We start from the raw sequence: 12,503 nt of genomic DNA on the forward strand, positions 1-12,503 counted from the left end.
ACCTTGCATGTTTTTTCAGGACCTAAACTGGAAAAGGTTAAACACATGTTGCTGTTTCAAATTTTAAAAAAATTCTAATATTTAATCACGTTAATTAAGAGAAAATTGATTTTTAAAAATATAACAAAAGGATTCTTGAAAATATACACTATTGTCCAAAAACAAATATGAACAACTTAATTGCTGTATTGTGCCAACTCAAACTTTACTTCAGACCTTTTGTACAAAAAAATATGATCCACTGTGGCCTGACTGACCAGAAGAGCACCCAGTGTATTCTTTAGCCCAGAAAAGAATGACATCATTGGCAAAAGGAACTACAGAGATGGATAACATGAAATGGTGCTTTCACATCAAAATTCCTGTATTCATGAATGGTAGTTTTAAATATCTGTGCTCTATTTGTGAATACTTGATCACTAATAGGGCTCCTCTTTGTAAGCTGCCGTTCCTTATACTTTGTGCTAACCGAAGGCTCAGAGGATCAGGGCTTAGAAGCTGGAAGAATCCTATCTCATTAAGGCCCATAGGCATGCCCTCCGTCTTCACTGGCTAAAGTTCACTTCACTGACTGTTTCTTTTAAACCTTACAGCCCAGTGTGCAACAGCTTCCTTCCATATTACCAAACATGTTTAACAAGGCAAGCAAAATTTATTCACAATTGTTATCATCACCAACATTTATTGTATATCAACAGAGAAGATACTATTATACACAGTTGTAGTATTTAATAGTGACTTTTAAGATAAAATGAACTGGGTGACTGGCATAAAAGATTTACTTTTTTGAGTATTCGTTATTATATAAAATATCTGATAACTAAAAACTTCAAATTAAAATAACAAATATTACTTACGTTCACATGTGTCCCCTTTTTGCTGATAGCCTGCTTTGCAGATACATTTTCCAATGGGTACTAACCACTCTCCTTCCGCACTGCAATGCATCCTGGGTGAATTTTCTGCCTCTTCCTCGGCACTGCTGACACATGTCCCACGAACCTCAACTAAGGAGGAAAATTCTGAACCAGTCACTGTATCTGGAAAGACAGCTAAGTTCTCAATAATGGACCAGCACTTCTTGTAGTATACTTTGACAGAAACCAAAGCTATGCAAGCCCCTACATCCTGAAAGGCAAGATAGAATCCCTTTTTGGACAAAGGTCCAATCTCTCTCACCTCAGTGTTCAGCTTCATCTTTCTTTCACCAAGGTCACCTTGTGTAAAACTCTCATCTGCAGCAATGGTGTCTATTTTTACGTAAAGGTTTTCTCTGATATTCCTGCCGGTGTCATAGTCTGTTTCATAATAGTACAAATTAAAGGTTTCCTTGCAAGTTCCCAGTACTCCGGGAAGACTATTACAATCCCTCAAGGTGAATTTCAATTCTACAAAAATCCTTTGTGCGTTGCCTTTGGAAATCCAGTTAGTCCGCAGCCAGTTGTTCTGGTTGGGCTCCATGACCTGGCACACCTGGTATGTTCTTATCGGAGTATAGTTCTCATCCAAACCACTAATTTCTTCCCACTGTAAATTTAAAAAAAAAAAAAGGCGAGAGGAGGTTCATTAGTCTTTCAGCAAAAATAAAAATTAAAAAAATGACATCATAGTTTCGAAATAATATGAAGAACAATGACAGCACAAGTATGCGTCCCTGAAGTCAGAGATCGTAGGATTCCCCTTCTGCAGTATTTTAGTTAACAGAGCATCGTTTGCGTTTGAACAAAGAATGAAAATGTAATTCTTTCACATCTGCTGTGAGGGTTCCAGTATCTCTTTTCATGTTTAAGTGTTTAGTCTCTGGTCAGACTGCAATTTTAACAGGCTAAGGCTAATAGTTATTAACACTACTCCTCAAAGTGTATGGATGCTGGTCAGAATTTCTGATAACTCAGTTGGCAATTTAAATGTTTGCGTTATTCTTAAGTTCAAAGATGCCTACAAACATTGTAACAAGATTCCAAAAATCCTGGAACGTGAAGACATTATACAATGTGTTGCAAAGTATAATGTGTAATATCCTGCAATCTTTTGAAAAAGCATTTTAAAGAGCTGCTTATTTTTCCAGCATCATATTTAAAATTGTACATAGAGCCATATATAATTACCAAGTAGTTTTGAAAGTAAAATTCACCCATGCAAACAATTTGTTTTCAGTGGACAACCAAATATGTTCGTCAAATTAGCAAGCAATGCATGAATTGTTTTTAAAGGCCCATTTATCTTTTGATACAATATATACTACAAGTGAATTCATTTATATTACTTCACCTAAAAAAGGGGGAGACAGACAGTTCAACAACAAATTCAAAGATGATTGGACCATGTATATTACTTCCTACTCATAGCAAACAAGTTCAGTATATCTAACAGCTTTGAAGGCTTCAGCAAAGGCTATTCATGGTCTCTCTTACTGTTATCATAATAGCTCCTGGTGCGGCGTTGGTGGTATAGTGGTGAGCATAGCTGCCTTCCATAATAGCTCCTATAGTAACAAGGAAACTGTCATCTTTCCCAATTATAAAATCCAGATAGAAATTATTGTGTATTTTAGGTCTTAAGTCCTCCAGCAACTGATATTTAAACTATTAATTCAAAAGATGTAGACAGGAAAATATGATGATATACATCTGTTAATGATTTTCACTTGTAAAACCTGATCAAAGTATCAATTGACTTAAAACCACTGCATAATGTTGGCATGTATTTTTAAAGTTATTCGTATAAAATTAAAAGGACTGATGATTGCAGAATGCTGCAACACAGAAATGTTTCATGAAAGAATTAGTTATGCTATATTTTCTCAATTTTTACTATAACAGCCTAATATTGCCAAAGGTCCTGAAGCAGCAACGAGTTGAGCTTCATGCCATGTTTCTTGGCACACACTTTCACTGCATAATACTGTGTATATATTCCATTTGTTTCTTGAGTAAGCTGTTTATATGCTATTTTATGTAACCAAGGCAAATATCTCAAATTCCTCCACTGGTAGTTAGATTTGTGTCTCCTAAGCGGAGTGAAGTTATGAAAAGAAGGATAAACAGTTATAGTGTCAAGCAAAAAGCAAAAGCTCCAAAGCAAAATGTGCCCTTCTGATCAGCTTCAGCTTGGGGAAATCAAGACTGACTATTCTAGAAGACTAATCTGAAGATTTCCCACACTTGATCTTAAGAGTAATTATGTCACTCCAGACATGATAAATAAATTATCCATGAAATAGATGCTTTTCACGAAAGCAGACACTCTCACTATTTGATATTTTTATGTCACTGTTTTATTAGACACTTTTTAAGACCGAAAGCATTTCACAGATGACACACACTATTGGTACAGATGTCTCAATTCAGACAGTGAATTTTATAAATATTATAAAATAATTTTTATAAAGTGATAAAAATAGTTTCTCATCACTTGGCAACAATATCGTTCTTCGAAAGCACATGTGAACAAATCTGTGTCATATGAAGAAAATGCAGTGGATCATATTTTTTACACAAACTATTGATTCTCACACATATATATAGTTAAGCTTTAACTCAAGATTCTCTGGACTGATGAAGTACCCATCTGAGTCCAAGATAACATTGGCAGTCATAATTTATCATGTTGTGGATTGCATGGATGAAGTGCTGCAATCCTTTATCAGTCTACTTCTCCTCGGAGATAAAACCATCTTCTCTATCTATTTATTTTAATTGATAGATGGTAGAAAATGGGTTGCATCTGTCATTGGCAAGACTGGTATTTTTTTAAACCAGGAATGTCTTTCTACAATATATACTTTTTAAGGAAAACAATTTCACATAGAAGGAAGCACCCTTTTTTAAAGTGAACAAATTCATGAACTTGTCACTTTCCCATAATTTCCTATGGCCAATAAAAATAACTACAATATGAGCTCAGAGAAACTTTGCAAATTTTAATTTAACAAAAACTCTGTAAACTTAAAGCATGCTTAAAATTTCTCATTTTACTATTAAATGAGAAGTTCTCCAAGTGAATTTTCTGTTCATGATATGTTGATTCTACGATTTTGTTCTTCTGCTTTCGTTCTCATTGTAAGAATCAGTTGAAAGTGTGTATATCTTCATTAATATTTCATGCCCCTTAAACCCCAGATTTCCTCATGCCTTAAAGACAAACTTAAGTTACAATGGAGGTTTTTATTTTATTTTCTCAGAGTCCACTTGCTCTATCAAATGAAAAGTTGGTCCTATCTCACCATCAGAAATGATACATAAAGATATCATCAAACTAAATTTGAGAAATGTAACTTTCGGAATACATGAAAAATGATTTAAAAAACATTTAAGGTTCTACTCATACTTGGACAGGCTGATTTTATATTCAGTCACATTTGCTGAAGCTGAATTTTGCTGTAATATAGATATATTTCTGTCATCACGTTTGATTAATAACAGCAGATAGCACAACACAAATGTTAAGAATCTAACACTGTGCAGCAAATCTTACATCTTGATATTGTCCTACAGTTTTAGTTACCCTCTGGAGTCTCCAAGTTTGTTAGAACTATTTTTAAAGGATGAAAACAGGTTTCATACTGTTTTAAAGAATTACAGACTCTACCTAGTGATTATTACACAGAAGCATAAGGCAACTGCAGAGGCTTAAGTGAGTTTGTGAAAAGAATGTTCTCTGCAATTAGTTAGCATTTATAACCTGAGCGCACAGGCATGATTGATGCCACTCACAATAAGAACTCAAAGACTTGGGTTTGGGTTATTTTTTTTTCCATTTCCCAAAGTTCTAAGTATACTTCCCGTATTCTGAGAATCCAATATCTGAGGAGAAGACAAAACACTGAACAATATATTGAAGTTTTAAACGTTTTAAATGTATGAATGTGAACAGTTTCCCTAAGGGGAAGCTCCTGTTTCTTACTCTAAACAGATATGATATTGTATATTGTATGAGAGATGTACCTACCCCACTGGGTGGAGAGGAAATCCATTCCAATTCTGTTTGCTGTGCTTTAGAGTCCAGTAAGAGTACTGAAAAAGAAAGTTGAATTCCCGGATGTTACAAGGAAATTTTAAACACATCTCTAAGCATTTTAAGATGAATCTAATTTTTATTAAATTACTACATTATGATTTATGACGTTGATATAAATGAACGGTGCAATGAACATCCATATTATATAAGAATATTATACTTTTTGGAGGGGAGCGTATTAAAATATCCATGAACTTGATATCCTTCAATTAAAATGTGAAGTAAATTTTCAGCGGAATACTAACATGAAAGCGTGTGTAAGAAGTTAAAATCAGATAATGTGACTGTGTAGTAATAACATACAATAGCTTTGGAAGTCATTGGGTTCCCACCATTTCGCAAAATATACCAACATGAACATAATAAAATAGAATCCCAACAGCATTTTTCAGCCAGGCTCTACATTTTAATACTCTGCTAGCAATATTTTCTAGCATCTCTTGACAATAGGAGTTTAACATTTAAAGAAGAGCTGCCATTACTTTGTCTTCTACCAAAGTGAATATAAAAAGGCTTAATCTACGTTAAACAATGTTTCTAAGAGAAAGAAGTCCCTGGTACCTGCAGCTTGGGTTTTTGTGCTATCAAGCACCAGCTTTCACATATGTCTTTAACAACTGGAAATATTTCCACATACTAGCTATTTTCTGGGTGGCTTTAACTCTGAGCTGAATTCTACAAACAACTGTATTCCATCTCTAAACTATCAAAAAGCATAATCAATATTTATGAAAGTGTGATTAAAGTATTAGTATTAATATAAAAATTCATTAGACTGGTACTGTTTGGACACATTATCCTTTCAGTTGAAGATGCTGTTGCTTGAAGATAATTATTCCTATAAAATGCTTGCTGATAAAACTGGTTTTAGAGTTGCATAGCTTTGGTTCTTTAAAATAATATGCCTGACCTTAAAGCATTTGACTTATGATCTATTGGCACGAAAATCACTGTATTCTTTACATATAATTCATACATAAATGTTCATAATTACAGGAAAATGTTCACATTTTGACATGAGAATATGTGAGTACATAAACGTCTTAATATCATTTCTAGTTTTAATAGGTGTGTGTTTTGAAAGGTAAAGGAAACAGCGTCCTGTTAGGAGAGCAAAGAACAATTGACTCTTCCTTCAATTCCTTTACAGGACTCGGTGATCCCCAGTAACTAGAAACAGATAAGTACAAAGACGTTAGCCTGTACTGCTTGGTTTTAGTGTTTTACGTTTAAGACTGTCAAGGGTAAAGATCGACTCCTTTTAACTAAAAACAAGCATAACTTATAAAATTTCAATTTATGTTTTAACTTTTCCAGGAAGTCTTTGGCTTAGTGTATTTACAAGAAAAGTAATTGTTAAAGGGTTCTTTTTCTTTTTCTTTTCTTTTTTTTTTTCTTTTCTTTTACTTATGAGGAAGAGATGAAGCCCAAGGAAACAAATTGAAGCCACAGAACTCTTTTGGAATTTATAGTGGGGGAGGGAGCTTCTGGATTGACAACAACCAGTGGATTTTAAACTTAAGTGACCCTTTGGGCTTGATGTTAAGAATGAAATAAACACAGCGTTTACCCTTTTCTGCTGCGCCTTTACCCCTGGGCTACTTGGTGGCCAGCAAGATATCAGCGAAATTAGCAAATCAAGAGGACGTGGACGGTGGACACTAGCCGGTGATGCATTCGGCGGCTCTGGAGTGTTGAATGCAATCGCCCCCGCGTGCTTCTTCCCTCTGGGCTCGCGACACCGAGTCTGCCTCGCCGCGTGCCCGGAGAAGGCACTGGGCAGCTGGCCGCTCCGAGGGGTCCGGGCTGAGGCTGGGCGGCCACCCGCTCGACTCCAGTGCCGCCGGAGCATCGGGGCGGGGCGGGGCGGGGCGGGGCAGCCAGACGGCCGCACCCGCCAACCTAACCTCCATTACACTTCCAGACCGGGGACTCCAGGGAGCCGGTGGCGCCCAGCTCGGGCAGGAGTCGTGAGGAACAGACGGGCTTTCAGGAAGCGCCTCCTCTGAGGGCGCGGCGGCGGTTGCACTGTCGAGAGGGAAAGCAGCAGCCGCAATTAGCTTTCTGCTCCCCCAGCCACTCCTGCTGGCTCTAGAAAAGCGGGGAAGGGGACCAGGGCTGTCGGCCCCCACCCCAGCTGCCCTAGAAGCCGCGCACTTGCTCGCCGCGCTGCTGGCCGTGCGCCTTGGGTGCGGCGATGCCGCGGGCCACCTCCGGGTAGCTGCGCTCCCGGAACGCCATAGCCTGATTGCGCCTGAGCGCCCCGAGCGTCGCCACCGAGAAGACGGACGCGTTCCCCTCCACCTGCCTCTTAAACATCTTGTCTGCATCTAAAGAACTCTGGCTGCGAGCATCAGAACCCTCTCCACGTAGCACCGGAGGAGGAGAGCGAGCGAGCGAGCGAGGCCTGCTGGCTGCAGGCACCTCTCCCCCTAGTGATGCAGTTATTTATAGCTCAAACTCCTGCTGGAGTCTGCCAGAGCTCGCGCGCGCCGCTTCGCTGTGCGGGGCAAACTTTTCCTCAGATCCCGCTATTCCGGAGGAATAGGGACAAAGGTGGCAGGGTGACTGTTTCTGATCGCCAAAGTCAAGAAGCTCGAAATGTGCGGTTGGTGGGTGGGTGGCTGTCTCTGGCAGACGCACCTGCAGACATAACCATCAGCTCAGAGACACGTTTTTCTCTGAATGGATTCAGCGTCCACACACATTGCAGATGTGCAAAGTGGGGTCAGAAGGTCAGGCGGTTCCAAAGTGCGATACTGCACCGGGTTGGGATGTTGAATGGATGAAGAAGGGTGGGGGAAGAAAATAAAGAAACGCTCCGTGAAATCCTAAGTTTTAGGAATAGAAGAAGCGAGGACCAATACGCTCCCTCTCCTTAGTACTACCATGACCTAAATCTAACAGATCGCTCCCTTCACAGCTCTGAACAGACTCCTAAAGTATCTGAAAATCAACATTAAATACGCAGGTTGTCAGATTGGGTACGGGTATTGTGACACTGCTTAGCAGCAAAACATTTCCTCAGACAGGATTTATTTTTCCCCAGCTCCAACTACAGGCACCGAAAGGTATTTTACCTTTTGCCAGTGGTTCAAAGGAGACGCAGGGGAAGAAAAAAAAAAAAAAACATACCCACGTACAGGCGTATCCTGTGGTCAAAAGAAACCTCCCCTCCTGTACCAGAACTGGTCCCCGGAGGCCAGGGTTTTCGCCAAGACTGGCCATTCGGACTCCCGGAGTACCGGACCTGGGCCAAGTGACTGGAGACTTCTCACTCGGTGGCCTCTCCCGGCAGGCTGCCGGCTGCGGCCAGCCCTCCCGGCAGCAGGTCGAGCCCGGGCCCCGCGCGTGCTGCCTCCCCTCGCGGCCGCATTGTTTCGCGCGGCAGCCGAGCGCCCACCACAGGCCCGCCGCCGCTGCAGTGAGCGAGTCGGCAGGAGCCCGAGCGCTCGCAGCCTCGGAAGTCTCGTCCCCTCCGGAAAGGCTGGGGGCGACGCGGGGCTTCACTCCCCAGCTTTCGAACCAACTCTGACCGAGGCGCCCGCGACAGGCCGATCGCGAAAGAACGGCCAGACGCGGCGGCTGAAACGAAAGACCCGAGCCGCCGGATGCAAGAGCTCGCCCGCCAGCCTCGCCAACCCGACCCCCGGGGCTGCCCCGGCTGCAGAGCGCGCGCCGGTCCCCGGCCACCCCGGGAGCTCAGGGCCCGACTAGTGCCGAATGGTCGCCGCTGGTCGCTCCGAGCCGCCGGCGGGGAGGGGGCGGGGGTCGGGGGAGGGTCGCCTGGCGCCGGAGGCGCGGCCGGCAGCGCCGCGGACCCGTCGGCTCGGGCAGGTAGACAGCGAAATAAATAAGTCAGAACAAACTTTGCTTTCCTCTGGCCTTACCTTCCTTCGCAGCCTGCGCCTCCCCCGTGTGTGCAAAGCCGAGCAGCCAGATGTAGCACAAAATAATCCACGAAGGGTACCGAGTTTGAAAAACCATGGTGCATGAGCAGGTTTGATTTTAGGCTGCAGTTGGGTCGCAGCTCTTTAGATGCTGTTTGCTCCGAAGTGGGTTATTATTGTTGTTATTATTGCTCTCCTCGCATCGATCCCCTTCTGGGTCCCAGGTCGGCTGCTCCACGCTTAGCTGTTTGATTTCTCTCCCCCCTCCGGTACATTCGCACCGTGTTTGCTGCCTGCAAGTCTCCGACTGCAGACCGGCCGCTTGCTCCACACTCCAATAATATCAATTAGGGGGGAGGGGGCGGGGCTCCAAGCCTAGAGCCTCCGCCACTCCGACTGAGTGGCAGACGCAGCCCGCCTGCCAGGCGGCGATTCCCAGGGCCGGGGGGCGTGTCCCGATGAAGTGGCCGCCTCTGCCTCGGAGGCGGGGTCGTGAGCGGCAGCCAATCAGCGCCGAGCGGAGTCGGGTTGCGAGTCCAGGATTCCCTCCCAGTTCGGTTGCTTGGAAAACGGGGACGGGTAGCTTTAGGCCAGCGGCGTGCAGCTTAGACCATTTGGCTTTTAGCTACTGCAGCTTCACTGAGCTGTATAAACCCAAGAATAACTCTCCCTACTTACACTCCTGTATATAGCAGTGCCTCTCACGTCTTCTAGAAGGCAGAAGCGAAACGAACCTTTCCTCACCTACTAATCACCGATCCCGACCGGGACAGTGAAATTGAGCTATGCTTTTAGAGTGGCTTTTACTTTTTTGTTAGCATTCTCTGCGGGTCGGATAACATCGCTTTAGTTTTTTGCCTTTTTCTTTCTCCTTCCTTTCTTTTCTTTCTTTTTACTTTTTTTTTTTTTGAAAAGTTTCAACTACTGTTCTATAACTCAGGAGATATTTTTGGCTACCACTTACCTCAATATCTGGAAGAAGAAAATTGAGCATTAACCAAAAGTATTTTCTTTTTCCAAACAAATTTTGCCCGCTTTTGCAGCAACCTATGGCAAAAGAAACACTGAAGGGCGGGGGGGGGGGGGGGGGGGATCGGGGGAAGAAAGGAAGTCTTTTGTTTTATGCTTGCCTCTTCTCTAGTCCTATCTTCAGTTACTTTCCCAGGCAAATGGGGCCTTAGAAAACGTTCCCCGTCGTTTTTCTTATAGGCTTCTCATTTTCTGGGGTCTTTCATAGATTGCCCTGCTCCAGTCGCTTTCCATTCCACTGTGTAAATAACATTCAGTTTTAAAGAAAGCAGCCAGGTACTAAATTCACATAGCCATTCCTTCTACTTGGACAAACATTTACTATTTTTTGTAGTTAGTCCATAATTATTCCATAATTATCGTTCTAAAGGAAGCTAAGACTAAAAATGTAACAAACATTTCCACTTGAATTCATCCAACCCGAGCTGCAAGGGTAAGTGCGTGGAGAAATCTGTTTTCCATTAGGCAGTTTTGAAGATTTTGCAAGCAAGAGGTGGTTGACATTGTAAAATGAAGAACTTAAAAGTGTAGTGGCCAAATCATCCGTTTCAAAGGTCACGTTTAGTTAGATAGGTCACATATTTAAGAAGAGCATTTTTCTTATTATTCAATATTTCTTTCTTAAGGAAAAAAAGAAGCTTCTGGGTGATCAGTCTTTACTCCTGATGGACAATAAGTTTGACCTCAGACTGAAGACTTCCTAGTTGACTTCTCTGGAAATGTGCACTAGGTCACCTCTCCAGTGTACAGTAGGGACTTCTAAGAGATAACAGCTTCTTTTTCTTTTTCTTTTTTTTTTTATGGCTTTCTTCTGCTGTTTTACTTGCCTAATATGATTATACCGAAAAAAGAAATGAGCTTTTCTTTTTTCCCAACGACTTTTCTTCTGTAGTTTATTTATTAAATGTTACATATTGCTATCCATTAGATCTATTAAATATTTTAGAAATTATGCTTAAAAGCATCTTAAGTGCCCTTTAAAGATGCATAGAAAATGTGAAATGCTTAATAGATTAATCTTGGAGGGAGACAAAACAATCTAGGCAAAGCACACTGGTTACAGAGAAGATGAAGCCTTATTTACCCAGACAAATGCAATCAGGGTAAAAGTTGGAAACTCAAATTCAGAATTAAAAATATAAATCTCAATACTTAAGCTTTAAAACTCACAGAATCACAAGCTCACAAACGCTGAACAATTTCTAAGAGGCAAAATAAAATTTCCCAGATTTCAACAATTTCCCTGAAGTCTCATCTTCCTATAGTGTCCCAGAATAGCCTTGACAGTTTAAAATATCCCTTTCATCTATCGAATGACTCCTACTCAGTGATAGGAATACAAACACTTCCCAATTAACCCAGCAAGCTGAAGAAGGAACATGTTGTTTCCCCTGGGGAGCATAAGAAGTGTGGAGCCTCCTGTTAGTATTCCCCTCTTGCCATCAGACACAGGCATGGTTAAAGTCACACCCTTATTTTTGGTGATGAGTGTTTCAGGCTAACTGCTCTTGTGCTGGGCTGGCGACATTCTCCCTGCCGATCAACACAAAGGTGTTTATTTCTAGAGTCACCAACCTACTGGCATATAGGCGTACTGATAAGGAAATCAGGACATTGAAATGGAAATGCATGACAATCAAAAAGAGAATGTTCAATGTATAATGTTTTGTAGCATACCTTAATGCTTAAATTCATATAAGAGTGTCTTTGTAAGTAGCAGAACATTTATAAGCCTACTTCCATGAAAAGCTTCTGAAATTAAATGGTAACAGATTTCATGTTTTAAAATAATATAATAATAAATTTCCTTACACCTATTTAAAAATAATTTTAGTCACATATGTATACTTTATGCATATTATTTCTTAAAAAAAATTAGGAAGTAATTTTGTGCTTACAGAAAGTGAATTAGAAATTAGATCATTTTTAGCAATACCAAATGATATATGAAATCAACATGTTTGACCAAAAAACAAGAATTTTTAAAACTGCTGTTGTTTTTATTTTCTCATTATACATTGTTTTTGATAAAATAACCCATTTCAAGTTATAAAACTTAAATACATAGTAACAAACACTAAACTTTTGTTTTTTCATATCTTCTGTTTTGAAACATATATTCTAAAGGCAGAATAGAAAGATAAAAACTGCCTGGCTGCAGATACAAATATATAGAAAAGTTTTATTCATTTTGTAACATTTCTCTAACAATTTACTACTAATCACACAAAAACATACATACATGAAAATTAATGTCAATTTAATTTATATATTCTAAGTGAGAGAGGCAGTTGCTATTTTCTTTTATCTTTCGACAATACTAATTTTTACTTTAGTATTTTCCTCTGTGAAATGGCTTTGAGTTTTAAGAAGAGTAATACTTAGGAATAAATCATAGTAACTTCAGAGAATAAGGTTTATGCATTTTCTAATTGCAAAAGTGACTCCATGCATTCATATTGCACATCTAGGAACCACATCTGTAGAGGTGCAAGAACACCCCCAGAGCTCAGCACATTACCTTGCCATGGCTGTCAAACTGAATACTAATTGCCAACAATTAAT

At 40.7% G+C, this 12,503-nt stretch overlaps 1 protein-coding gene across 5 annotated transcripts in view; it reads right to left on the reverse strand.

Moving 5' to 3' along the window:
• Epha7 (EPH receptor A7) overlaps positions 1 to 9,229 on the reverse strand; it is a 159,865-nt gene extending 150,636 nt beyond the window's left edge. For all 5 annotated transcript variants that reach the window (XM_041667415.1, XM_041667414.1, XM_041667413.1 and 2 more), the window contains exons 1-3: positions 8,910 to 9,229; positions 4,951 to 5,015; positions 858 to 1,527 (exon numbers count right to left, since the gene is read on the reverse strand). In XM_041667415.1, the coding sequence (XP_041523349.1) occupies positions 858 to 1,527; positions 4,951 to 5,015; positions 8,910 to 9,006 (832 nt within the window). In that variant the 5' untranslated portion in view covers positions 9,007 to 9,229. The remainder of the gene's footprint in view (positions 1 to 857; positions 1,528 to 4,950; positions 5,016 to 8,909) is intronic.
• Positions 9,230 to 12,503: the final 3,274 nt, after the last annotated feature.

The sequence above is a fragment of the Microtus oregoni genome, unplaced genomic scaffold (genome assembly GCF_018167655.1).
Source record: "Microtus oregoni isolate MIOR12 unplaced genomic scaffold, Mior012 000017F_ref0000208, whole genome shotgun sequence".
Taxonomy (NCBI): domain Eukaryota; kingdom Metazoa; phylum Chordata; class Mammalia; order Rodentia; family Cricetidae; genus Microtus; species Microtus oregoni.